At 44.2% G+C, this 26,497-nt stretch overlaps 1 protein-coding gene across 3 annotated transcripts in view; it reads left to right on the top strand.

Moving 5' to 3' along the window:
• The window catches only part of pcnt (pericentrin), a 37,557-nt gene that overhangs the window by 5,125 nt on the left and 5,935 nt on the right, over positions 1-26,497 (top strand). The window contains exons 4-46 of one of the 3 annotated variants that reach the window (XM_072683622.1): positions 347-496; positions 749-844; positions 996-3,023; positions 3,258-3,446; positions 3,768-3,863; positions 3,991-4,134; positions 4,354-4,609; positions 5,231-5,307; positions 5,388-5,622; positions 5,721-5,821; positions 6,087-6,198; positions 6,761-7,007; positions 7,170-7,248; positions 7,405-7,621; positions 8,129-8,370; positions 8,489-8,931; positions 9,585-10,191; positions 10,778-10,987; positions 11,945-12,097; positions 12,810-12,956; positions 14,715-14,875; positions 15,079-15,257; positions 15,561-15,775; positions 15,881-16,043; positions 16,265-16,456; positions 16,725-16,751; positions 17,115-17,347; positions 17,559-17,678; positions 17,832-17,852; positions 18,323-18,559; positions 18,758-18,925; positions 19,051-19,203; positions 19,292-19,453; positions 19,725-20,663; positions 22,080-22,250; positions 22,465-22,959; positions 23,598-23,700; positions 23,797-23,969; positions 24,218-24,412; positions 25,099-25,269; positions 25,522-25,717; positions 25,926-26,148; positions 26,238-26,388. In XM_072683622.1, the coding sequence (XP_072539723.1) occupies positions 347-496; positions 749-844; positions 996-3,023; positions 3,258-3,446; positions 3,768-3,863; positions 3,991-4,134; positions 4,354-4,609; positions 5,231-5,307; positions 5,388-5,622; positions 5,721-5,821; positions 6,087-6,198; positions 6,761-7,007; positions 7,170-7,248; positions 7,405-7,621; positions 8,129-8,370; positions 8,489-8,931; positions 9,585-10,191; positions 10,778-10,987; positions 11,945-12,097; positions 12,810-12,956; positions 14,715-14,875; positions 15,079-15,257; positions 15,561-15,775; positions 15,881-16,043; positions 16,265-16,456; positions 16,725-16,751; positions 17,115-17,347; positions 17,559-17,678; positions 17,832-17,852; positions 18,323-18,559; positions 18,758-18,925; positions 19,051-19,203; positions 19,292-19,453; positions 19,725-20,663; positions 22,080-22,250; positions 22,465-22,959; positions 23,598-23,700; positions 23,797-23,969; positions 24,218-24,412; positions 25,099-25,269; positions 25,522-25,717; positions 25,926-26,148; positions 26,238-26,388 (10,677 nt within the window). Of the gene's footprint in view, positions 1-346; positions 497-748; positions 845-995; positions 3,024-3,257; positions 3,447-3,767; positions 3,864-3,990; positions 4,135-4,353; positions 4,610-5,230; positions 5,308-5,387; positions 5,623-5,720; positions 5,822-6,086; positions 6,199-6,760; positions 7,008-7,169; positions 7,249-7,404; positions 7,622-8,128; positions 8,371-8,488; positions 8,932-9,584; positions 10,192-10,777; positions 10,988-11,944; positions 12,098-12,809; positions 12,957-14,714; positions 14,876-15,078; positions 15,258-15,557; positions 15,776-15,880; positions 16,044-16,264; positions 16,457-16,724; positions 16,752-17,114; positions 17,348-17,558; positions 17,679-17,831; positions 17,853-18,322; positions 18,560-18,757; positions 18,926-19,050; positions 19,204-19,291; positions 19,454-19,724; positions 20,664-22,079; positions 22,251-22,464; positions 22,960-23,597; positions 23,701-23,796; positions 23,970-24,217; positions 24,413-25,098; positions 25,270-25,521; positions 25,718-25,925; positions 26,149-26,237; positions 26,389-26,497 lie in introns of all 3 variants that reach the window. The other 2 variants (XM_072683621.1, XM_072683624.1) reach the window with 2 other exon arrangements.

Raw genomic sequence — 26,497 nt, 5'->3', positions numbered from 1 at the left:
GCAGCCATCTGTACGTGCTGTCATAATTGGCTAGGTTTCCTTTTTGCCTCATTCCCCTCAGTTTTTGCAAACTCTTTCTAGAGGGGTGTATGAAGAATTTGAATTATTAAAAAATAGGCTCTGAGCAGTTCTTATGAAATGTCCACTGTTCCATCCCCATTTTTAAATATATAAATAAATTGAATGCTTGTGTTCTGGCTTGTGGCCCATCAGTTAAAAAAATAAAAATCCTATTTGATTGAGTAAAGGTGCATGTCCCACACATTGTTTAGTAGAGTGTTTTCTTTTGTTTGAATTGGAGATGTGAGATTAAGGGCTGACACTGGTGTTTTTCATGGACTTGCAGCAGTTGCAGGCTGCAGTAGAGAAGCGGAATGAGATCATCTCACAGCTGAGCGTTAACCTGCAGGCAGCCCTAATGAGCAGAGACCAAGTGCAGCTTGAGGCTCAACAGCTGACCGGCCAAATACAGGAGCTTCAGCTGCAGCTACAGCAGGTAGGGTTCTAAAACCAACCATGCTGATGCTTGGTTTTGAATCTTACAGCGCACTTGGGTAAAAATTTAAATTGTACAATACAATCATCTGGTATAGGTTTGTTCATAGCGGTACCTGCTGTAAACGTGTGTGTGTGTGTGTGTGTGTGTGTGTGTGTGTGTGTGTGTGTGTGTGTGTGTGTGTGTGTGGCATTTATTTATTGTTATTTTACATTAATCACCTTATAATACTAGTGTCAACATTTCTCTCAGGCCAAAGAATACCTGCGCAGTAAAAGTGTAGGATGGGTGGATTTGTCTCAAGCCCAGCAGAACCAGTGGCAGCTACAGATAGAGGACTCTCAGAAGGTAGTACCTCCTACCACACACCCTACAGTCAGCTTAACACATTTGTCTTAAAGGCAATATTGGCTGATGAAAGAAAACTGGCAGTTGGAAATGTCCAATTGCATTACTAAATGTTTGAAAATATTGACTGGGTTTTGTTCATGCTTTGTAGGTGACTAGAGATCAACAGTGCATTTTGGCCCAGAAGGAGAGTGAAATCACAGCTCTGCAACAGAAGCTAAGTATCATGGAGGATTCCCTCTGTCAGCTCCACAGTGCCTTTTCTTTGAACAACATGGAGCAGGTCAAGGCACACTTGCTCAACCACAATGAACAAAGATCAATGACTTGTACAGAAGGAAGCCTGAACTCAGACACTGATGCTGTGCTTCAGAAATTAAGAACTGAGCTGAATGAAGAGCGACAGAACACCAAGCGTGAACAAGACCGTGCTAACACCCTGCAGATGGCAATGGATAGTCTGCAGAGTGAGAAGATTGAGATGGAGGTACGGCTAACAGTGGTTCAGGCTGAACTTGGGAAAGCTGAGGCACTAGCCCAAGAGGTGCAAAAGTACAAGGCAGAGAAAGAGGAGCTCAACCAGGATGTGGCTCGTCTAGATGGTTTGGTTGAACAGCTTCAGAGCAGGCTTCGAGAAGAAGAGGAAACTGGTAAGCACCTGCGCTCCAAACATGAAGCCGAAATTGCCAACTATGAACTGCGTCTCCAGACCCTTGAGGAGGAGAGCGGGATGAATGTAGCCCAGTTAACTGAAACCCACGAAGCTGTGCTCAAGCGTCTGCGAGAGGAACATTTGGAGGAGGTCAAGCGTATTCAGGAGCTGCTCAGCAGAGCTCAGCAGCATAACCACTCACTGAATCAACATGGTGTGTCTGAGGAATTTGATGCCAGTCTGAACTGGGTCAAAGCCTCCAAAGAGCAACACAACCAGGAGACGGCCAGTGAGAATACTGCTAGAACTGGGCCTAGTTTAGATGTCTCAATGACCGAAGACCAGAATGACTTGATGGAGAGATACCTAGCAATGGCTGTGCAGCATGAAAGTTCATGGGTAGAACAAAGTCTAGAGGAGCACAGCCTCATGGAAAACTCTGAAGCCTCTAAATTGGAGTTGGAGAGTGAGGTTGTATTTGAGTCTAGGTTTTCTGACCACCATGACCGCACCGATGACAGTAACCTAGCATTGTCTGAGCAGCCAGATCAGGCAGAAGGTGAGCCACCAGACATGGCTGGGATGTCTTTCACCCAAGCTCAGTGGCAGAGCTTTACCTCTACCTCAAAGGGACTAAATGAAAGCATGGATGATGTGGATGGTATTGATTTGGGCAAGGAGCTTCTGATTCAGCAGTGCAGAGACTTGACTGAACAGTTGGAGGAGAAGGAGCGGCAGCTAGAGGTTCTTCAACAGGAGGTCCAGCGCTCAGCTGAGGAGTTGGATGAGGCACGAGAGCGTTGGAGTAAAGCATCAGATGAGCTTGAGGAGGCGAAGTGGGAGCTGGTGACAGAACGAGACAAGAGACTTCATTATGAAGAGATCATCAGCCAGAAAACCCACGAGGAGGACAACCTGAAGAACAAGCTCAGCTCCCTACAGAGCCAGCAAGAGAAAGCATGCATAACCCCTGATGTTGCTGACTTGAGTGTGAGGCAGTCAACTCTTTCATCCACAGAAGTTCTTCTTAAGGAATTGAAGGAGGACAAGGCCATGCTGGTGCTGCAGCTCAAACAGCAGGAGCAGCTGGTCAGGGATATTCAGGAGCAAAAAACAGCTGGAGACTCAGTGAGCAGCGAGGTGCAGGCTCTCTTCGGCCGGCAGCTCTCCTCCCTGCAAACCCAAAGGGACCAGCTCATGTCACAACTGGAAAACCAAAGGGAAAAGAACCAAGCTACGTCTGTGCTGCTGGGCCAAAAGACCCTTGAAATAGACTCTGTTAATAGTGAAATCCAGCAACTCCGAGCAGAAGTAGAGGAGAAGGTGAAAAATCTACAAAAGCTGGAGAAGGATAAATTGGACCTGGAAGCAAAATTGATGTGCTTTAAAGAGAACTTGACTAATATGGAGGAGGCTTTGAGTCAGGGGGCTGCAGAGAAAGCTGCTCTGGAGAAGCGCCTGCAGGCCTTGGAGGAGCAGACTCGAAGTATGGAGGAGGTTCTGGAATCTGAGCTCACCAACTTTGAGGTTTGGGGCTTAAACTCTTACCGAACTATAGGTGGTGTTCTCATTACTTTGTTTGGGTCCATCTCCTCAGCTGTCAAGATCTTGTGTACCGTATCTTGTGTACTGCCTTACCTATTCTACATTTAACCATTTACACCTAATTCTGTTGAGCAACTTATTTTGAGCATCTGTAGATATGTATAGGGTGCCTCAAAGTAAACTTTGTGTACATTTCCTGTGCCGCCCCCTTTTCAGTCACAGCTTGAAGCAAAGGCTATTGACCTTGAGCACATGAAAGAAGCAAAGGAGAAGGCAGAAGATGAGCTGATGGAGAAGGAGCGCACCTTCCAGAAGGAGCTGACTGTACTCAGACAGTCTCTGGACAAGCACCTGAAAGAGCAGGAAGAGGAGAAGAACAAACTTGAGGAAAAGCATCAAAAGGAGGTAACAACTGATGCTATCGTGTGCATTTTGTCTACCTAGTTAATGTACTGGACAATGACGTACTTTACTGCTACATGTACTACATGTATTTAAAACTATATATTTCTACATCAGTTACATGTATTTAATTGCTTTTGCTTTTATGTCCCATGTTAATGAATTGGATATGCTTTTTGTTCAGTGAATTTTTAATTAAAAATTAATATTTTAATTAATTGATACAGTATAATCTTTACATGTTCCCTCAGGGGGCAAGTGAACACTCCTATGTATCTGTGTCTAATGCCGTATTTTCTCAAAACTAACCCACATTCCTTCCAGGTACAAGATTGGAATTTGCGCTTGGAGAAGGAACTCTCTGAGCTGAAGGCCAGTCTGGAAGAAGAGCAAAGGAAACAGATCAGCCTTGTTAAGCAGGTGGGGGTTAAGTTCTTTTATTTACCATCAAGATTTGCATTTCTTTTAGTTTCTCTTCTATCTTTTATGATTTATTTATTTATTTATTTATTTTTTATAAAGACTTATCTGCTGTTATCTTCTGCAGGTTCATGAGCGAGAACACCATAGAGAGCTGTCACAGCAGGCAGCCCAGCAGAGGGAGGAATTGAGCCAGCTGAAGGCTGAGCTCATTGAGGAATTGAGGGACAGCATGGAGGCTGCACATCAGGCAGAGCTGTTGCAAGCCCAGGTATTTATTGCACTCCTCTAAGATGGTCTATAATGCATGACTGAAATGAACTGCTTCTCTATTCTGTATGTATAATGTTATTTTTTTGTTAAGGAAAGTTTGTTGCATTTTGGAGTCCACATGGGTGATCCATCTTGTCTAAATTTGCGTAATTGAATGTATTAAGAAGAAAGTAAAATAGTTGATGTAAACCGACGCATCTTTTAATCTTGTGTTTAGACGCAGCAGGCTCTGGAGCTTGAAGCCTTGCGTCTGAGCCTGACCAACCTGCACACAGCTCAGCTGGAGCTGTCCCAAGCCAACCTGCAGAAGGAAAAGGAGGCAGCGCTGAGTGAGCTACAGGCCAGTCTGAGGGAGAAGTGGGCCCAAGAAAGTGCCATGCTCCAGACCCGCCAGCAGTTTGAGCTGGAGAGGCTCCGTGAGCAGCACCGAGAGCTAGAGAAACAAGCTCAACTCCAGCACCAGCGAGAGATTGGCAAGTTTTACATGTTAATAATGACCATTTAAGCAAATTAACAACCAGTATCATTTAACAGATATTTAGTGTGAAATTCCCATTAAAAAAAGAAGTTGAAGCTGTTATGTCCAATTGCATTGGGAGTGGCAGTCAACAGGGGTCACCTCATTAGGTTGATCTCATTTATAATGAGATTCTTGGATTTTATTAGCATAGCTTTAATTGGTGTACTTGTTGAACTCAATTATCTACATTTTACAGCAGTTAGCATTATATTTAAGTCATCAGAGTGCATCAGAATGCACCAGAATTGTTAGTTTTCTCCTGATGCTGTTGTAACCCACGACAGGCTTTTTGGTTTATAAACTTCATTCTTTGCTCATGAGTTTGGAAATTACACAGTTGAGTACTAATGTCTTATCTGATCTGGGGTTCACTTAATTAACAACTCATTCCTGGAAAAAGGCAGTTCTGAACATGGAACATGTTGGCACGACAGTAGACTTTATAGTGAAAAGCTGGATCCCTTGAAGATGATGTCCACTAAAAGCAACACTACAAGCACTTTATGGCTAGTTGGGTTTGTCCAAAAAAGTGTATCTGTCTGAATTGGGTTTTGAGGTGTCTTCTGTCCTATAGATGAGCTAAAGTGCGAGTGGGAACGAATCTTGGAGGAACGGACTTCCATGAAGCAACAGCAGGACAGTGAACTAGAGGTAAAGTATGGTTTTGTATTAATATTGTGTTTATCTGATGCTTTTGACAATACAATTCTGTTCTTTTAATCTCTGTTCAGGATGAAAAGATAAAGTTGTTGCAAGACTTGGAGTCTGAGCGATCAGAGCTCGAGAAACGTTTACAGGAGACCCAGCAGAAGCTGAGTGAGACCCAAGCTGCTCTCACCAAAGCTGAGACAAACTTGACCGAAATTCAGGATAGACTGGAGGAGCTTCAGCGAGCTAAAGAGGAGGAGATTGGACATCTCGAGTCAGACTTGAGTCAAGCATGGGCAGACAGGGACTCTGCTGCTCGTAAGTGTCAATCTGCTTCTGTTGAACATAATTATTAATGGTGTAGCTCCCTGCAGTGTTTCCTTAATTTTGAGCGGTTAACGTGGATTTGTGTTTAGGTGCTGTTGAAGAGTTGGTTGCGAGTCACAAGGTGGTGCTACAGGAGCAGCAGGCTCATACTCGAAATCTAGAGGAAAAAGAAAGACAGCTGCAGGAAGAGGTATAGCAATCATGCAGTAAAGCTGTTGACATGTTCATGGGTTTTGGCTTTTTGGGAAGATGGTCTTGGTTTATCAGAAATGTTTAAGCTTTGCGTTGTTCGCACATGGTTTTTAAACAGTATTTTACTGTAATTTTCCCCTCCCTTACATTCACACCCAACCATTTGATTGAATTACTCTGTAATACTTGGATAAAAGTGAATGTGACAAAGGCTACACCTACTGTAGTTGCTCACGTCACCAATTCCATTTCTGCTGTTTTAGGTGGATCGCCTGCATGCTGAGCAGGAAGTCTTGAAGTCCACCTCAGAGAAGGAAATCGCAAACCTCTGGTCTCAGCTGGAGAGCATGAGGACTAGCAGACAGGAACTAGGAGGTACAAGAACTTTTTTTTTTTCCTTTAATCTTTAGGCTTTGTAGCTTCTGACTTAATCATATTCTTATTATTATTTACTAATAATAACAAATTAATAAGAATAATAATGATAGATAAAAATATATTCTTGGTTATTTTGGCTACAGTCTTCCAGAGGACTATTTGGAGGATATTTTAGTTAGTTTTAGTCCAAAAAACTAACGCAGCCTACAGTAGCTGTTTTAAAATTGGTGTAGAACTGATGACTGAAGTCCAGCATAGTTAGTGCTGCTCTAACACCCGAACACATTTGGCAATTAACTTATTAGTTGAACCAGGTTTGTTTGAGCAGTAAATTAATAACTTCCTGGAGGACTGAATTCCTGCATGGAGTTCCAAACCCTTAATCTATAGGCAATCTCACTGGTTAAGAAGTGCTGTTTGGCACTTGGAACAACCCATACCCCAGATGTGGTGGAGTAGAGTATAAATGTGGTGTTTCTCTGTAATTCCAGTTCAAAGCTAAATGAGTGACTGATGGAACAAACTGAACAAACTTGGCTACTTGAACATTTTTTTTCAGAGCTGAAGGAGCAGTTGCTGGCTCGCTCATCGAGAGTTGACGATATTGAGCGGCTGAAGCAGGAGTTCTCACAGCAGCGCCGGGATCTAAAGGAGCAGAATGAAGTGGAGCTGGAGAACCTGCGCACATACTTTGAACAGCGCTTGCGTTCCAGTGAGGAGAGCCACCGGGAGGAGATTGCCCTGCTGCAGCTGCGCCTTGTAGAAGGAGCCCTGGAGGAGTCGGTCCTTAAGACTGGGGACGCAAGGTGGGGTCACTTGGTAGCCAGTGATGCTTTCTTTGGGGTGTCTTGGTTTTAACTTTTCAGTGCACAGCTCACCTGCAAAATGTGTTTTTTTTTTGTTTTTTTTTTAATAATTGTGCTTATGTCACTTAGTTTATTTTGTTGGATTCTCTTGGTTTTCTACAGTTTCCTCTCTGAAGGGAAGGTGGAAGAGGAGAGGGCTGATGCACTAGCTGAGATTACAGAGCAGCTAGAGAAACACAAGGTAGTATTCTTTAAATTAATTGCAGCATTGCACATATCCAATAATAAATAGAGCTGTGCTGTCTGAATGACCTGCATGTAAAGCATAATTTATAGAAATGGAGCGTGTAACGCAGATTCATGTTTACCTAAGTGCAACGCTTCATGTGTTCGGCAGGTGGAGCTGGACACACTGCGTTTGCAATTGGAGGAGAAGCACCGGCAGGACCTGGAGCTGCTGCGCTGTAGCATGGCTCTGTCCTACAAAGAAGAGTTGCTGCAGGCTCGCACGGAGCTTACTGACCGCTACTACAGTGACATCGAGCAGCTCAACACCAAACATGCACTAGAGATTGAACAACTGCGAGCTAAGCTCTCTGATAACCACATCAAAGGTGAGGCCTACTTTAGGCCTTCTACAGGGGGTGCTGTGTAACTGAATGGCCTGAATTTAAAGCACAGTTTGCCCCTTTTATTATTACATGTTTCATTTCACAGTAATAATCTTGATGAGATCCTGGTGAAATAGAACAGTTTTTGAATAGTTTGTTTTATGATTCCTATAATCTTTGGTGGTCCTTCCGGTGAGAGGTTTAAAAAAAAAAAAAAAAAAAAAAAAGGCTCAAAACTTGGGTAGCAAACATTTCCTCACTGGCCCACTACCACCATCACAAAAAATAAGACATTTAACATCTCAAAGGGATCAGAAATTTATATGGTTGGAAAGGCCTGCAATTTGTTGGATGTTCTCCTGGAACCTTTGGTAACTTGTTAGATATGCTGCTTCACTTAGATTTTGGCTCAGTTTATTGACAAATGTTTGGTGATGTTCCTGAATCCTTGAATTGTATTTGCTTCCAGTATTCATTCAAGGGGTTACACCCAATTCCACTTTCTCATAGAAATAACTAAGTTGCGGCTGCAGTCGGCAGCAGATGTGGCACGTCAGGTGGAGGCTGAGCTGGAGGAGAGGACACGGGTGCAGACACAGGAGCACCAGGCCCGACTAGCCCAGCTGGCCTCAGAAACTGAACGCATACTGATCCTGGAAAAGCAGCTGGCCCAGCTCACCCTTCAGCACACCCAGGAGCTGGTGAGAGCCATGGAGCAGCACACACAGGAGCTGAAGGAGCTTGAGGACCGGGTGAGTAACACAGAGTGGTTTTGTGAGTGGTCATATGACTAGTGTTGGTCTAAAGGGCCTTTGTTCGTTCAAAAAACAAACAAACTTTATTGAGCAGTTCATTTCTTTTCTTTGTTAGCTGCGGCTGAACTTTGCGGAGGAACTGCGCATGCGTCTTGAGGAGGTGCAGCAGGAGGCAAGGAACAGTGTGAATGAGCTCACTCTCCAAAGCAGTGAAGAGAAGGCCCTGCTCCAGGAACAGCTCCAAAGTCAAGCTGAGAAGAGCCTGGCCTCCCTAAGAGAGGAACTCCAGCAAACAGCACTGGAGGAAAGACGGGAGCTAGAACTAAAGCTTACTCAGGCCCAGGAACACTTGGCTGTGGAAAGGGAGACACTGCAGGCTTTGCAGTCTAGTCTGGATAGTGAGGAAAGCCCTCAGGTGGTGGCAGTAAAGCAGAAGCTTCAAGCTCAGTACGAGAGTGAGCTACGCACAGCCAAGAGCACCATGGCAGCAGAAGTGAAGGAACTGAATGCACTGCTTCAGGAACAGACTGAGATCAAGCTGAAGGAGGCCCTCTGCAGGTCAGTACTTGAAATGGACAAATTCAGGAAAATTTGTGCTTTTAGATGTGTGGGGGGTTGGGGGTACACTGTTGGGGGTAAATGTTAATACCAGCATATGTGATATAGACTTTATCAACATGCTTGTTAATATAAAAGTAGCTTGAAGCGTCTGGTAATTAACACTAATTCAGTAGGCTGTTGAGCAACTTTATTTTAAGTAGCAAGAAATATATATTAAACGGTCTGAATTCAAACCTTAATCATTTATGCAGTTTCCTGCCAGGCACAGTAGGAGACACTAGTAATTTCAAGAGATAAAGAAATACCCAGTCTATAAGGAGTAAATGCACTATTAAAAACCTGTGCAGTCTTTACGTTAATGGCCACAGATTACTGGAATAGTGACTTAAAATGTTGTTGCCTTCGAGAGATGATGCCACATGTACTGGTAACCGCCATCAGGTTTAAGATTGTCCTTTTTTTTTTTTTTTTTTTTTTTTTTTTTTTTTTAAATTAGTCCTATTGTGATTTAATTTCTTATCATATTTGGCTGCCTCTATATTTAAACAATGATTCTCAATTTTAAAGTCAGCCAAATCATTTGTATTTCTGTCCAGTCATATTAAAGATTGAGCTATTGAACCTCTATCTGGTTTTTGCTGTTTGTGTAGGCATCAGGAAGAACAAAGTCAGCTGGAAGAGAAACTCACCCAAAAGATAGAGGCTGATCTCAGGGAGCAGCAGCAACATGACCTGGAAGCCCAGAAAGTGCTCTTTGAGCATCATGGTTCAAAACTACAGGCTCTTGAGAAAGAGTGCCAGGAACTCAAATTGCGGCACCAGGAGGAGCTTGACTCACTTGCCGCCAATCACAAGGCGGCTGTAGATTCCTTGCAGGCAGAGCTGTCTGAGAAACACCGGGCTGAGCTTGATAAACTGCAGGTGGTCCTTGAGGAGACCAACCTGGCGCAGCTTGAAGCCCAGGAGGCGGAGCTTGCGGCCCGCCACAAACGGGAATTAGAGGAGCTCGAAACCAGGATGCTGTGTAACATGGACACTCTGGAGAGTACATACCTGAAGGAGGTCCAGGCTGCGCAGGAAGAGAAGGAGGAGGCGCTGCAGGAGTTAGGAACATCCTTGAAGCAGCAGCATGCTGAAGAGATGGAGAGAATAAGGGAAGAGGAACTGTCAGTTAGGGAAAAGTTGAGGCAGGAGCTGACTCTGGTCCACATGGACAAGTTCAGTGCCATGGCAACCGAACTCGACCACGCCCATCAGGTAAGCAGGGAAATGACGACTGGTTTGAGTAGTCGGTTTTCTACATTATTCCTAATGTAATTTGATGAATGCAGCATTTATTATTGTTATTGGATAAGAGCAAAGTGGGGGGGAGACATGGCTGTGAATTGTGTGAAATGTCTTCTGTTTAAGCATAATTGCCACTGCTCCCCTCATGACCACCTGCTGTGTGTGTGTGTGTGTGTGTGTGTGTGTGTGTGTGTGTGTGTGTGTGTGTGTGTGTGTGTGTGTGTGTGTGTGTGTGTGACATTAGCCCTCCCTCTATCTCCCTTGGTAGTTACTGCTGTTTTTTTGCCAGTAGTGTTAAAGGCTTCTGTTCATGTGGTGTGACTGCAAACACAAAACCTGTTTAACATGAGCAGTCGCAGTAAGATGCAATTACCTCTACCATTATAATAGAACAGTGGTAGAACAATGGTAGGTCAGAATGGCTCATTTGCTTTAGCATTTTAGAAAACATTAATTGCCTCAGGCTTTCACTGAGATGTTTTTTCTTGTGTAATGGTGTCTAGGAGGGTTTGGCCTGTGATAGTGGCTCCTTTTATTATGACGTGTGTTTGTGTAGGAGAAGTTGTCAGAGGCCCTCTTGTCTCAGAAGGCCACTCTAGAAGCAAGTCACTGCTCTGCATTGGAAACCCTTCAGCAGCATGTGTTGGAGCTGGAGAAGCAGCACAGTGCAGCTCTGCAAGAGATCACAGGCCTGACCGCCATGGAAAAAGAGCAACTACAGCAACAGTTGGATACGCTGACTGCTCAACACCAGCAGCAGCTACAGGTGTGTGTGTGTGTGTGTGTGTGTGTGGCTTTCATTTTTGTACAGTTGGGATATTTACTAGCCTACCCCTCCCAAACAAAAAGGGTTTGCTCTTGAGTGCACTTATGGGCTATTGAGGACATCGGCTAATGAACTATGAACATGCATACTTTAAACACCATGTTCAGTCTGATGAGGAATAACAGAAACTAAGAGCAACCCCAGCAAATGGGTGCGTACTTGAGGTCTTGGTAAATCTTGTACCTGAATGTTTATTTATTTTTATTTATTTATTTTTTAACCCCCCCCCCCTTTTTTTTTTTTTCCATTTTTTTTAGATGGTTTAAAATTAGGGCTGCAACAAAATCAACTGTCACTTGTTAAAATGAATAATTTATTTGGATTATGAATCACTTAATTACAAAACTTAAATCTATCAGCTTTTAATTTAGCTTTAGCTTGTGCATTTGATTGGTGATCCATGTGGTTGCATGAAAACGCTTACCGACAAGCCAACTATTAAATAAGTTTAACTAATTTGGTTGTCACGTTTAAACTAGGGTTGCAACAAGTAATCAACATTGTCGACTAAGATTTACCCAAAATGTTCAGAATTGAAGCTTGGAGGGTAACATTCTACCCCTGTGCTGGCGAATGTGGAACCTGGGTTAAAGTCTCATTTTGAGCATCGGCAAAGACTAATACTAAAACCTGAGATTCTAAAATTACATGGCATTGGGCTATTTACTTATTTTTATAATTACTTTATTTCATGAAGACCATTTGACTTTTTTTTTTTTTTTTTTTTTTTTTTTTTTACTGTTTCAGTTTCATTCTAAATAGCAGTGGTTTTGGTGCCTTTTGTGCCATTTTAAGATGGGATGGAATATTTGCACAGAAAGCAAACTTGCCAGGTTTGCCACTGTACTGTGGTGTTGCAGCGTTTTACTAGAAAGTAACACTGGTTTAAATTAACAGGAACTTAGAGGAGCTTCTGCCAGGGAGATTGAGGCACTGCGCAGGGAGCTGGAAGAAGAGGCGTCTCGTCAACGTCTCCACTTTCTGGAAGAGGCGGAGCTTCTGAAGTGCCAATCAGAGGAGCAGCTGCAGCAAAAGATTGCACAGGTTAAGGTAGGGGAGTTTATTTGAATTGCATTAATGTTTATATAGCGGTCTTCAAGCCTAATGACAAAGTAGTCCTTTATTTGTTCCGAGGGCCGCACTGAGACTTAGGCTCGTAATGTTTATGCGTGAATCACACATTCATGAACGCTGCATTTGCTGATGCTGGGTAGCAGGCAGGGGGGATGGGGTCAACATCTGGAGCAAGGGCGGTCCTCTTTAGGGCTGAGGCACGCTAAGCTTAGCATGCCACTAATCCCCTGTAGCAGTTGCTCCAGTGATGAACAATCTAGATTTTTTACTATCTGCCAGCGTTTGATGGCTTCGCTCTTGGCTCTTGGAGGGCAGAGATGTATGTGTGTGTTCGGCAGCTAGTCCAGCAGCAGCACAAGTTCTTTCCAAGGGTTACATTGTGGTTGGCCCTCATCCCAGTAGAGCTTTTTCTCTATCTCCTTAATAATCCTGCCTATGGGGAAAAGTGATGGGCCACGTGAGGCATGGCTAAATAGGGATTTGTGGTCCAGTGTACAGTATAAGTTCTGGCATTGCTTGCTGGTTGCGCCTCTTCATCTACAATAGAGGCTGGGTTAATAGTTTCTCTTTATTTTTTTCTATGTGTACAGTGAATTTCAGGCTTTGTGTGCATTGAGTGGTATTTGTATGCATTTTTATTGTTTTTATTTATTTTTTTTTATATTTCTGTGGCCTGTTTCTGGTTTAGGAGGAAAGTGAGCGGGACAAGGCGGCTGCTCTAGAACAACTGGAGAGGAGACTGCAGGAGCAACACCATCAAAACGAACACTGCTACACAGACAAGATGAGCCAGCTCACTGCACAGCTCCAACAGCTTGACACAGTGGTTTCACAGGTGAGATGGATACCACACATGCATACAGTGTTTCAGTTAATTTGGTATCCCAAATTTGGTATTTGGAGTTGGATTTGGGAAAAACGGTCAAATTTAAACATGGCTGATATTTTAAATAAATAAAAGTGAGTGAAAGAAAAAATAAATGTTCTGCTGGTAGAAAATTCCTGTCTTTCTACCCTAATCCTTTTAGCTGGGATTGTAAAGGCTATTGGTATTCTAGAATAACGCCCATTCTGTTATGTTGCCTGTATTAAGTGACTAACGTAAATGTCAGTGTGGTAAGGAAAATGTAGGACCCTCACAGAATCGTATTGAAGAAAGCTTGACAATAAGTTGGGCCGTCTCGCCCACCCCCATTTATTAAGTTGGAGCTTTTATTTTCAGTAACTGATAAATAATTTATTTTATTGAAGAGTTGTTTTCAATGTTAAACACACATTTTAGATTAACCAAAACTGACTACCTTTTGTTTTTGAATAAATTAATAATAAAATTAAAATTACCTGTTGCATTAAGAAAACACAACTTGTAATTTGAGGACTGGTCCTCAAACATTTGTTTGACTGTAATGAATGTGCTAATGAGGTGCTAAGGATATGTGTTGGGATATTTAGAAAAGAATACTTCCCATCAGGTGGCTGGAGTCTGAGACCACAATTGGCCATGCTCTCTCTAGGTGGATAGGTGGTGTCCTCCCCCCTCATCACGGAGTGATGGCTGGCACAAGTGTCTTTTAGCTGGTGAGGTGGAGCTGGAAAGCCAGCGCTTTCCTCAGGACGTGTTTGCTGCTAGTTTGAAAATTGGCAGTGACTGACTCCCGCATGTATATGGGGAGACGTATTACCCCAACCCTTCTAGTCTTGGAAGAATTACTAGTTCATAGTTATGAACGGGTGGTTTCATTGGCAGTACCAAATTGTGAAAAAGGTAAAAAGTATTATTAAAAAAGAAAAGCACATTGAATCTCACAAATTATGAATATTGTCACATTGCCCTGTCATTCTGTACAAGTACAAAATGCTTTAATATTGTTAGCTAAAGCCAAATGACTGTATAGTAATAAGAGTGAAAATCAAACCAAGAGATTTTAGTAAACAAGTGGGAAGGACATCAATTACAAGATTTTGTCTTTGTTGGAATTCTGTTTTATTTACATATACATACATTACATATGTATATTATGCCTGCAACCTTTGTTTTCAAACTAGGCTAGACCCTTTTCAGACAAAATCCTGTCGGATGACCTTCATAGTCTCTCTTTTCAATTGGGATACGTTCTCCTGATCCTGACTGTACCAGATTTTGTGTGTAGTCAGTCTTAAATGTTCTTGCTTGTTACTGTGATGCCGTTTCCATCAGATTAGTTGAGAGGGTGTAATACTAGACTCCATGTTAAGCTCTCGGAGGGATCCGGTTGCTGTGGTTACGGTGTTGTGCATCTACTGTGGCGGTTGCCATTTATTTTGGTGTATGTTTGGCTTGTTTTTTTTCCCCTCCCCTCTCTGTGCCTTTCTAACTCGGTCACTCCCACACAATTTTACATCATTCTGTCTTTGTAGATCTGCTTTCTCACTACTTGTACTCTTATGAAATTGTTTGGGTCATTGAAGGCTGAGCAGCAGCAATCTGGCAATTGCATGATAACTGTCTGCTGGGCAGCCTTTTAGTTCTGAACATGTGCTCTTAGGCTATGCATGTTTAGTCCGTGTGATGACTGGATTTCTGTCTGTCGTGTCTCTGCTGCCCTTCCCTCAGCTGCGTGCCGAGGTGAGTGGCCTGCAGGGGGAGTTGGAGGGCAAGCGTTCAGAGATGGACACACTGGAGACACTCTTGCAGCGACGAGAGCGGGAGAGCCAGGAGGGAACCAACCTGCTGGCTATGCTGCGTGATGACCTCAACACCGCCACACAGCAGAGGTTAGGGGCTGTGCAAAAGGATGGATTTTTTTTTTTTTTTTTTTTTCACCTGAAGTGTCCACTTGTGGTCCTAATCAGGCTTACTTGGCACCTGGTCTAGTTTCCGGGTTTAGTAGGTGTGTGGGGTGTGTGTGTGCTTGTATTTAGCATTTCTATTAAGTTTAAGGATTAAGTTAAGTTTCATGTCCTCATCATTGTCTTAGGCAAGATCTGCAATCAGCCCATGACCGACTACAGCGGGTCTTCCTTGAGATGCTGCGGGTTACCATGGCAACAGAGGAACATATCAGCCACATACTGGGGGTTTCTGCAGGTGCTTGCCCTGAAGACCTCACCACAAACACCAGGACACCTAAGGACAGTCGTGACCCTCAAGAGACAGGTTTGGGTGTTTGTTTCCAGATTTGTGTATGTTTGCAGATGTCTGTTGCTGTAAAACAAAGGCTGGCCAGCAAAGCTTTTCTTTGCTGAGAGTTTTTACTCTGCAGTTTAAATGTACTAGCACAGTATATTCATGTTTCTTCTGAAGTTTGCCTGCAAGTACTTAACCCTCTGTTGAATTTCAGCATTATTTGGATTAGGACCATGTCCTGTTGTGAGTTAAGATTAATGTTTGTGGATAAGTTGCAGCATGTTTGTGTGTGTAAATATTAACCACTCCTTCCTTTTTCTCTGCTCTTAGCAGATGGTGGCGCTGGAGAGGGAGGGGTAGATTGCAGCGTTTTTTCTACAGTGACCGATGAAGGTCTAGAGCTGTCTCAGCGACTGTGTGAGAGTTTGTTTTCTGGGCCGGAGGGAGAGCTGGACCCTGAGAGGGAGGAGCTAGTCCTAGAGCCTTGCACTCGCCTACGCACTGCTGTAGACAAGCTGCTGGAGCTGGTCTCAGAGTCCACATTACAGGTACAGTGGCTTCTGCGTTCCGAGCTCTTTAGCAGAGCAGGATCAGCAAGTTGTAGGTAATTGTTCTTGTTCTAATCTGTTCTCTTTACTACCTTCTCTTCATAGCTTGAGCAGGTGCATGCTCTGCAGGCTGCAGTAAATGAGCAATTCAGCGAGGGTGATGAGGCCAGGAATGCTCTGCTGTTGCAGCACTCTCAGCTCCTAGAGCAGCTGGACCAAGAGGCTAGCCTAAAGAGTCAGCTCCAGCTAGAGCTGCACAAGGCTGAAGGTGAGGGGATGTACTGAGGCCCCCTAGCCTCAGCCAATTGTGCCATTTCTGTAAGCAAGGGGTGTCCAGTCTTTGACTGCAGATTTTTTTTTTTTTTTTTTAATCTAAAGATCTGGTTCTACTTGTCTAAACAGTTTTCATGTGTGCTCCTGCTTAATTGGAATCAAAAACCTGCAGCCCCACTGGCCCTGCTGTAAACTGTAAAATCTTCACCTCTTCAGGCCTGATGGAGGGCTATGTGGCGGAGAAGGCTGCCTTGGAGGAGGCCCTCCAACAGAAGGAAGCACAGGAGCAGAGGCTAGTGGAGGAGCTGGAAAGCACTCGGGCCCAGCTGCAGGAGCTCGGCGAGGATCATGTCCTTTTGCAGCGACAGAGAGATGCACTGTCCTCAGGCCTCGGTGATGCTGAGAAAGGTGAGTGATGACCTGGTAATGGAGCACTTGTTGTCTGGAAAATAGAGGGTTGGCTTTCGTTTGTTATTAGCGATTCTAGATTCAGGCCAGGCTACATAAGCGTGTGACATTTACACTTTACAGTTGACTGGGGTTTGCCCTGCTTTCAGGATGCAGCCTTTTGCTAGATAGACATTTCTTGCTAGATAATTGTTTAATAATGTTTTGAATGAATTGTTGTATTTATTTAAGGGGATGTTTTATTTGATGCTTTGTGGTTTCCCTGTAGGCTGTCCTGATGTAGGGGAAGAAAGAGGTTTGTCATGGGTGTTTGAGATTGAAGTGTGGCCTTCTTTATTTGTTTGTTATAATTCAGTGAAACTAACTGCTTCTTTTTTTTAGATGTTGCCTGTTTTGGCCTTTTTAATTTGACTACCTTCAATTCTGTTAAATTTGATTTGTGCTTTGGCAGATTCTACATTCTAGCGTTTTTGTGATCCTAAAGGTCTTATAATTCTTGCTGGATAACTGTACATTCAGTCTGAATGAACAAGATGAACCAAATGTCTTGTGCATGACTGCATCTTGTCTGTGAGTTTGTGTATCTGTGAGCTCTCATCCGTATGGCGTTGAAGTCCATTTCACTGCATTCATTCTTTCCCTTAACTTTCCGTGGCAGCCCTGCTGGAGGAGGCAGAGCGACTGGGGCAGGAGCGTGTTGACGTACAGCGGCAGGCGGAGAAGGATCGCAGCGGGCTGGCCACTCGGGTGAGGTTGCTTGAGTTGACGTTGGAGGAGCAGGAGAACCGCACTCAGCAGCAGGAAGAGCAGCACCGGGCCCAAACTGAGGACCTACAGCAGCACATCCACGCCCTGGAAAAACAGCTCAAACACCACCGCCAGTTCATAGATGTCAGTGTAATTGGTTGCGTATGTTTTAAAAAAATTAAAAATTACAATTTTATGAAGCTACTTATTATTTTTATTATTATTATTATATTTTTTTAATGGCTCTATTAAACTTCATTGCATTCAGAAATGTGACTGGTGCCAACAAATGCATACTAGTTCAGTGACTATTCATATAGAATGCAGTGTTTTAATGCTTTTGGCCTGTGCACAGGAACAAGCTGTGGAGAGGGAGCATGAGAGAGATGAGTTTCAGCAGGAGATCAAGAACCTGGAGGCTCAGCTAAAGCTACCTTTCAAAGGACACTCTGGAGGGGACTCCAAGGGTCGGAGGGTAAGCACCAAACTCCATTCGTTGCTCCATTTTATGAGCTCATAGATCGTGTATTTTGTGATTTGTCTGGTGTGAAAGCTCTTGCATGTTCAGAATAAAATTGTATTGTTAATGGTTTGCTTGTGTCCTTCATCTGCTTTTTTGAAAATGTAGATTGAAGACTTGGTTATTCAGGTAAGCTCTCTAGGTGTGGCTGTGTCCTCCTAGGCTTTTAGCTGCTTTTATCTAGCTGTGATTTTGTTGCAAGAGTTTTTGCATGTAGTTATGCTTCTCTGGCCTCCACTTTAACAACATAATCTAAAATACCCATCTTTTATTTGTGTAATGCGCTACGTTTAGTGTCTATAGTGGAATTGAATGGCTTTGCTGGCTTGGTCTAATTGGCTGTTGCAGTAGAATGCCTTGTCTTGCGTTCTAGATCATGCATGTTCTAGCTTTGTTTAATCTTTATCAGAAACTGTCTGCAAGCTCATTTTACGCAGGTGCAGCATAAATAAATAATTTGGCGTAGGGCATAACTTGCATGTTTTAAATGCAACTACATCATAAAGGTGCTGATGCTCAGTACTTGATGAAAGCCTATCAGGGTCAATTCCAGGGTTTCCTCTGAATTCAGTGTTTATAACTGCTGCTGTCCCTCTCAGGTGGAGAGTCTCCAAGCCCTCATTAAAGACAAGACCGAGGACTACACCATGCTGCTGTCAGCTAAAGAGCAGTGGCAGCGTGACCTAGAGGAACGCAACGATGAGATCGATAAGATGGCATCCCGAATCCGAGAGCTCGAGCAGGCTCTCCTGAGCAGTGCTGATGCTGGAAGGGCAGTCACACAGCTTGAGCAGGAGCTGCAGAGAGCACGCAAGAGCCTGCAGGACCTCTCTCAGGTGGGCCTGCTCTACAGTAAATTTGTGACCAAAAGCAAAGTAATACAGCTTTTTTCCACCCAGCTGATTAAGCAGGCGTCACATTATGATTTACAACCATATGCACCGATTTATCTCTCGAACAGGCTATTTCAGAAGTGCCAGGATGTAGCTATGCTTTCTTAAGGAAGAACTGTTGTGTTTCCCTGTGTGTTTTAGGACAAAGAGGCCTTGCAGCAGCAACTCTACTCTAATAAACTCCAGATCTCAGCCTTGCAGTCCAAGCTGGATGAGACTAGACACCGCTTCCAAGATCCTAGTGCTGACCCTGGTGTCAGAGAACAGCTAGAGGCACTCAAACAGGACCTACAGAACAAAGAAGAGCAGGTCAGTCTGAATGGGTGCAGAAGGGGTGGCATACCATTTTATGAAGTCTAACATGCATGTCTAATTTGAGTGTCTAAAAGTTGATGGTTCTCAAAGTTCAATTATCTGAAAATTCCATGGCTTAGGTGGAGGTTTTGCTGGAACGAGTAGAGGAGTTGGAGAAGGCTCTGACAGTGAGGGAGGAGGAGGTCAGACAGCTCACGCTGCAGCTGGAGCTAAACACCAGAGAGAGCCAAGCCAGTGAGGAACAACTCCAGCTGCAGATTGCACAACTGCAGGTAAGTGTGTGTTGAATGCTGGTCATCAGCTTGGTTTTGTGCATGTATTTAAATACCTGAATGAGAGCTGATCTTTCATGTCCTGCAGGAGGCAATGAGTGCTCTAAAGCAACGTCAGGATGAGAAAAGCGAGGACTCAATGCTGCCTCTACCTGCAGCTCTGCTGGAGGAGAAGAACCTGGAGATTGACCACCTTAACCAGCAGATCCTCCGTCTACAGCAAGAGTTGGACACAACAAAAGATAACAAGGTGAGACTGTCCCAAGATTACATTTTAATGTACAGTTGTTACTTCGGTCTCCTCAGTCCTTATGGTTTATTCAACTGACCAAACTAGTAATGGTATTTAAACCCTTTGGCAGTTAGCAACATCTAGATGTTCACACACACACTCTGAAATTACATATATTTTCATTCAGCCAGACACAAACATTGACCTGAAGGGATTGACATTCTGCATTCCGTTTTCTGTGAAATTAGTGGTTAGTGTTTGTGTTGTGAGCAACTGTTATTTTTGTCAGGCTGTGGAGGAGAAGCAAGCGGAGATCGAAGAGCTGCACACTCAGATTGAGCGTCTTCGTGGCGACCAGGAGCGCCTTCGGCAAGCCAAGGAAGAAGAGGCAGAGCAACTGCACGAGGTCATCAATAAGCTACAGGAGGAGCTGAGCCAACTGGACGCCAACCGTCATGAAGTCAGTGACCCAAGCCCTGAACCCCCGGACTTCCCCTGGTCCCCACGGCCCCAGCATGGCACTGAGGAGAGCCTGTGCCATGAGCTCAGCAGTCAGACTCTGCAAAACTCTCGCACCAGGCTCAAGGAGCTCCAGGCAGAGCTAGAGAGCTCTGCAGAGGAGAAAGATTCACTGCAGAGACTGCTCCTGTCCCAGGAGGAGCAGTATGGAGAGCAGGTGGAGGCATTGGGTCGGAGCCTAGGTGAGCAGAGGGGTAGGCTTGTTGTGTTGGAGCAGGAGGCAGAACATCTGAGACTCCAGCTGACTGAGAAAGAGGATGAAGTGGCCAGACTGCAGGCTCGTCTGTGTGAGCTGGAAGATGCAAAGAAAGACCTGGATGTCCACCTAAAGAGTGTGGAAAAGAGGAGCGAGGAGGCACACGAGGAGGTCCGAAAGGAACAAGAAAAGCGGGAGAAACTGGAGGGTCAGGTCAAGGAGCTAATGCACAAGTCCGAGGATAGCCAGAATGCTGCGGCAGAACTTAGAGCGCAGATCACAAAGATGGAGGAGCTTGTACAGCAAGGAAAAACTGACATCTCTACCTTGGAAATGGGGAAGAAAGAGCTGTACATGGAGAGACAGGCTCTGAGAAAACGGGAGGGAAAACTCCAAGAGGAAATAGAGAGACTAAAGCACGAAGTTGCATCCAAGTGTGAAGAGATACTGGAACTCAATGCAGAGCTGGATGAGAGGGTGACTAAACAGGAGGAGGCCCATAAAGAAGTGCTGGTAAGATTCTTGTAAATCAATCATGCTCCAGTGGGTGGGGGGTGGGTGGGGGGTGGGGGGGGGGGGCTCCCCCTGCAGGTAGTAAAATAATTACAGGATTTTACATATGTCAAGTTCCACAGTTCTGCAAGCGGTGTCCTGTCCACTTCACCAAAGTTTTGGCCTGCAGCAGCAATGATGGGACATTCTGTTGGTCAATAAAGCACTAATATGATCTTTAAATTTGTTTTTTTAAGGTAAAAATGTTGCTTTAAATTACTGTTACAGTACTGATGCTGTTTTCTAATGTAGCAAAGACAATACACGGCCATATCATTAAATAAACCACTGGCAGTTGAAGCGGGAAACATTGGTTATCTGGTTACAGTGGCAACTGTCAATTGGTAGAATACGCACAAGGCAGCAAGTGAACGGTCAGTTCTTAAAGTTAATGTGTTGGAAGCAGGAGCGATGGCTAAATGGCAGGTTCTGTGGGTTGTTCCTGATGAGCAGTGGTCAGGACCTACCACAAATGCTTCAAGGAAGGACACTTGGTGGACTTGTGACAAGGTCATGGGTACCTTAAGGCTTATTAATGTGCGTGACCTATGCCTCTATGCAGTCATTGGTCCGAGTTGCTCAGGCAACACGAGGGGGGACCTACACAGGTTTTAATGTTGAGGCTGATCTGTGTATGTTGCAAGATTTTGTACCAAGTAACAGCAACAATTTTGTGTGGTTTGTTTTATCATGCAGCTTTTAAATTATGTATTTATTTAGGCTGTTCTGAGTAATTTTGCTATTGTTTTACTGCTGTTACTTTGAAAGTGTACAAATTCTACAGAGCAAGGATCTTTGGAAGGTTTGTGTGCGAGCTCATTATTCGGCCAGTTGTCTGCCTCAAATTGCTTGCAGATCTGCTGTATATACACTCTAGTAAAAGCTCCAGCTGAAAAACGGCCACTCTGAGGTGTGGTTAGCCCAGCCCATACTGCTGATCTGGCTCACAAGAACTTTACTCATCCAGGAAGTAACAGGAGAGAAAGAGGAAGACTGCAGGCAGCACAGTCAACCTTGCAAGCTATGCTTTGGCTTCTTTGTTGTGTGCTAAGAGGACGTTTAACCAAATGTGTGGAACGAAGAAAATGAGATGGTGTTTGCTTGGACTGTTGGATAGTTCTGGTATGCTTACTTTGAAGTTAACCACTACTATTTAGCACATGTAGAAGGAAACGAAAGAGTGAAGGTTTTGGTTTGTTTTTTTATGGAAGCCTTTGACTGGTTACGTTAGAGGTGATGCTTGGTCTTTTGGTTTTGTTCTGGTGTGCAAGGTTTGTGTGACCTGTTCTAAAAATAAGAGGATTGCATCAGAGGGTGACCTAGTTCCTACCGCTTTAGGATGGCTAATGAAACTAAAATGATTGTGTATGTGTGTAGACTTGTGCAGAGGAGACCCTGGCCAAGGCAGAAGCCGCTTTGTGTGAGCGAGAGGAACAGCTTGCACATCTGAGGGCTGAGCATGAGTTGCTCAGGGCGGAGCTCGCTGCCGTGAAGGAGGGGCTCAGTACCAGTACAGAGAGGGCAGAGAAGCTACGGGAAGAGGGGCAGGTGAGTGGTTGTGTGGGTTACGTTTTTCATGTGGGGGTCGTTAATGGATGAAACACTTTACATAACATGTTGATCAGGGAAGCTGATTTCTTCTTACATGCTATATTCACACTACATTCCTTTTAGTACTTAGTACAAAAACATCAGTGCAAAAACAAAGAAATGTGCATTAGTGTGAAGAGAAAATTAATTTACTTTTCCTGTTATTATCTAGACGAAGGACCGTGCTTTGGCAGATCTGGAAGTGCATAATCAGCATCTCCGGGCCGAGCTCCGAGGTTTGCAGGATGATCTGGCCGTGCAGGAGGAGGAGTTGGCCTACCAGCAGCAGGAGCTGGATGAGCTGAGACTGCGCTGTGCCCGTCAGGAGCACTCTGAGCTCCCCAAACACGAGCACCGCTTTCTGGAGGGCCTGTCCCGGGAGGCCTCTCTCTCATCTCCGGAGGTGCTGCGGCGGCTGGACTGCAGTGAGGAGCGTCCCTCTCATCTCCATGCCTCTCACCTGTCGGAGCTGAGTGGCCTGCGCAACACCAGCCTTGATCTGGTCACCAAGCCCTCGCCCATGGAGCGGGACCGGGATGAGCTGAAACGTCCGCTTATAACGCTCACGGAGACTGATGCACCCAGCACACATTCACCCACTGCCTCCCCTCGGTCACTGTCGATTTCTGAGAACTTGTCCGTGATTGATTCGCTGGATGCTGACAAGGTAAAGATATTACACCAAATATGTATTTTAGATTTGAAAATGTAAGCTTGTGAATTGTACATTTCTTCTGGTTTTAAAACGCTAATAAGAGGAACATATTTATGTAATTTGTATGTTTTTAAAGCAGCGTTATGCAAGAATAACTATTTCTTGCTTTTGGCTTTTTTTTTTTTTTTTTTTTTTTTTTTTTTTTTTTTATTTATTAGCTTGGAGATACATAACTGGTAGTGATTTTTACATGAATGTAACTGCTTTTACACTGACTGTGGAAAATTCACAGCTGCTTTACAGCTGTTTTAAGCACATGATTATTAATGTTGTGCAGACAGATTTATGCTGTGCCGAGCTCGCGGTCATAGTGCAGCGCATATGTGTTCAGTGTGAACTGCTTTTCTGAAGCATTGCGCATTCTTGTGAGGATTGTCCCGTCTGCTTCACTATAGTTACTAAGCAAAGTTAGCAGCATGCTGTGGAGTAGCAACAAGAGATGCCATTCACCTTATTACAGTCAGTGGAGTATCACAATGATGCTGCTGATTATTTTAAGGTCCAAATGCTACATAGTCACTTGAACCGGTCAGAGCAGGTTCTAGAAATGTGATTTGATGGAGCGCTAATGTTTCATTGATCCTTCTCAGGCGCACGATTTGGAGAATCTGGATGTGACCTCGTCTCACTCGCCTCTTTGTTCTACCTCCCCTGTTTCTGTCCCAGAGTGGGCCAGTGATGGATACGGCAGCAGTGAGTAACTCTTGCGCACACCCATTTCACAGTCTTACTAATTGGCTAATGCTTAAGTGACAAGAGGTCTGCGCACATCCTGTTGTGTTTGTGTAGATGTGAGCTCTGAACTCGAGGCCAAGCTAAAGCTGGACCTGGACCATACTGAGCGGCTGGACTCCCACTTTGTTGAATACCTACGCTGCAGGGGAATGGATCCTGATCCACATGCTGAAAGCGTCTTAGACAGCCTGCACCACAGCCAGGAACTGCTTTCACCTGAGCTGCAGGTATGACTGCGTGTACTATGTCTAATAGTATGAAATTTTTGCAGGTGCTCAAATTAGCACACTAGTCAACCTGGGATGTAATAACATAACCCTAACACTATTGACAGTTAACTAAAGTGGGATTCTGTTGGGGGGGTGGAGCATGCCAAGCTTCTACAATGGATCCTTCAAATGGTGTTATGTAATCCAGCCCCCCCCCCCCAAATTAACTCATGTTTTACAGTGTAGTTACTGCTCTGTGTGTCTAGGCCATGCTGAGGCGTGTGTACCAGGAGAGCTGCAGGGTGCTGTCTCTTTCCCATCGCCCTCCTCCCATGGGCCAGCCCCGCCCAGACTCTGAGGAGGCCCCACCCCCTTCCTGGCAAAGGGAGAGACGGGCCTTGCAGGAGACTGTGCTGTCACTCAGAGAGCTGCTCTGCCGGATGGCGGAGCGTGAACCTAAGGTCACTGACCTGACAATTTCATCTATGCTGTATTGAGTAGGGTTGCATGATCAGAATTGTGTCTAGGCTTGTCTCAAGCATTCTTATTTACTAGAAGATGGTATTAGATGCATGCTTCCTGTGAACATTTATGTTCCTCTGAATACCTCATCTGAAGTGTGTACCTCTTCACCTCTGTTGGGACAGTTTTTGATCGAGTTACCCTTGCTAAGTGTGGTTAGCCTTGCAAAGAATGAGTGTGAACTAGAAAACGTAATTTTATTATATATTTTACCTAAACATTTTATTAGACTAAAACGAACCAGTTTTCTGAATGCAAATCAGTGGGCTGTTTAAAATTCACTCTCTGCCCACCCCGGCTATTGAGTGTGGAATACAGCCATTTTCTAAGAATATGCTTTCTAAGATTGAACAATCTTTCATTAGTTTTAATCCAGGAGGTTGTACAGAATTTAACTTCATTTTTCATCAGATATGAGTTTCTTTTTTTTTTTTAAGTTTAAAATTTATTTAAAAAATTGGTGTTTGAAAAGCACTGTACCAGTACCATGTGGTGTTGGTATGTTTGTTGTATAACTGCTTGCTTCTATACTTTTGACCTGCTGTGTTTTCATCTGACCATTGACCTGTATTTCTGGCTGTCCTGTTTGCTGAATGAGGCACATTTGTGTTAATTTTGTGTGTAGGCTGAAGGTGACAGTGTGGACTGGCGAAAGGAGCTCTTGCAGGCTGTACGGAGTGTGTTTGACAGTGAGAGGGAGTGGCTTCATGCACAGCTTCAGACTGTGATGACTGTTAACACGCACATAGATCATACGTCTTTGCTGGAACATTTGGAGAGACTGCTTCAGAAACAGGTACCACTTGGACTAAACTACATTTATGAAATGGAGGGTTGTAAAATAATAATGTGAAAAGCAACTGACATGATCTAAATACAAGATATGGGCCTATTAAAAGCATAAAATTGGCTTCTATTTTAGGCACTGACATAATTTAAAAAGCATGTATATTAAGTGACTAATCCTTCAGACTTTAGTCACTCATTCAAGACCTAATGATTAAATGCTACATAGCTTTTCCAAGGTTTGGTTTATTTCCCTTCTCAGGAGGAGCTACAAAGGAGATCTTTAGAGCAGTTACTAAGTGCCGACCGGCGCAGTCTCCTGGCTGAAATCCGCAGTTTGCATGCACAGCTGCACACCTGCACACTGCAGAGTCAGGAGCAGCTGCGAGAGCTGCAGGACTCCCTCCACACAATGAGAGAACAGGGTGTGCAGACGCAACAGCAACTACAGAGACAAGGTGACTACTGCCTCGTGTATATTTTAATGTCCTGTAGATTGGTGCTAACTACTGCATGTGTAACACTCAAATTAATTGATTTATTTGGAATGACTTTAATACTGTGTAAGAAGCGCTACAGAAATTAAAATGTATGTATTTACTTTGCAAGCTTTTAAATGCTCTGTGCTGTAACTGTCAATTTCCTCTTTTGATGGCCTGGGTTTAGTTGATGATCTGGAGAAGCAGTTGCAGCAGGAACAGACAGAGTCACGTGATCTGCACTGCCGTCTGGAGGAGGAACAATCCAGAATGGCTGTGCAGCATAACCAATTGGAAGCAGAGCAGAAGATGGTTTCTGAGCTGAAAGCAGAGCTTCAGGAGAGCAGTCAGCAGCTGCATTCAACATGTAAAAGCCAAGAGGACCTGCAATGTCAGATCCACAAACTCCGGTAATGTGCGCACACAGGTTTTAGCAATTTATGCAGGTTAATGCAAGTTGTCTAAAAATCAAATCCATTTTCTTAAACCCCTTTTTTAGGCTGAAACTGGAAAATGCAGAGCAGGAGCACCAGGCTTGTGTGGAGACTGTGAGAAAAGAGCAGGTTCGAGTGAAACAGCTCCAGGAGGAGCTCAATCACGAAAGACTCAACAGCCAAAATGCCCTGGAACAGAATGCGCACACGCAAGAGGTAAGGCACAAATGTGAAACTCTTAATGGTGGCTGACTTGTACTTGGACAGGTAACGTAGCCCTCCAAAACTGTCAAACAAAACCTTATTGGATCGGTTAGAACTGAGG

The sequence above is a fragment of the Salminus brasiliensis genome, chromosome 7 (assembly GCF_030463535.1).
Source record: "Salminus brasiliensis chromosome 7, fSalBra1.hap2, whole genome shotgun sequence".
Taxonomy (NCBI): domain Eukaryota; kingdom Metazoa; phylum Chordata; class Actinopteri; order Characiformes; family Bryconidae; genus Salminus; species Salminus brasiliensis.
Note: the sequence above shows the minus strand (reverse complement) of the source record. Positions and strands in the feature narration are given on the sequence as shown.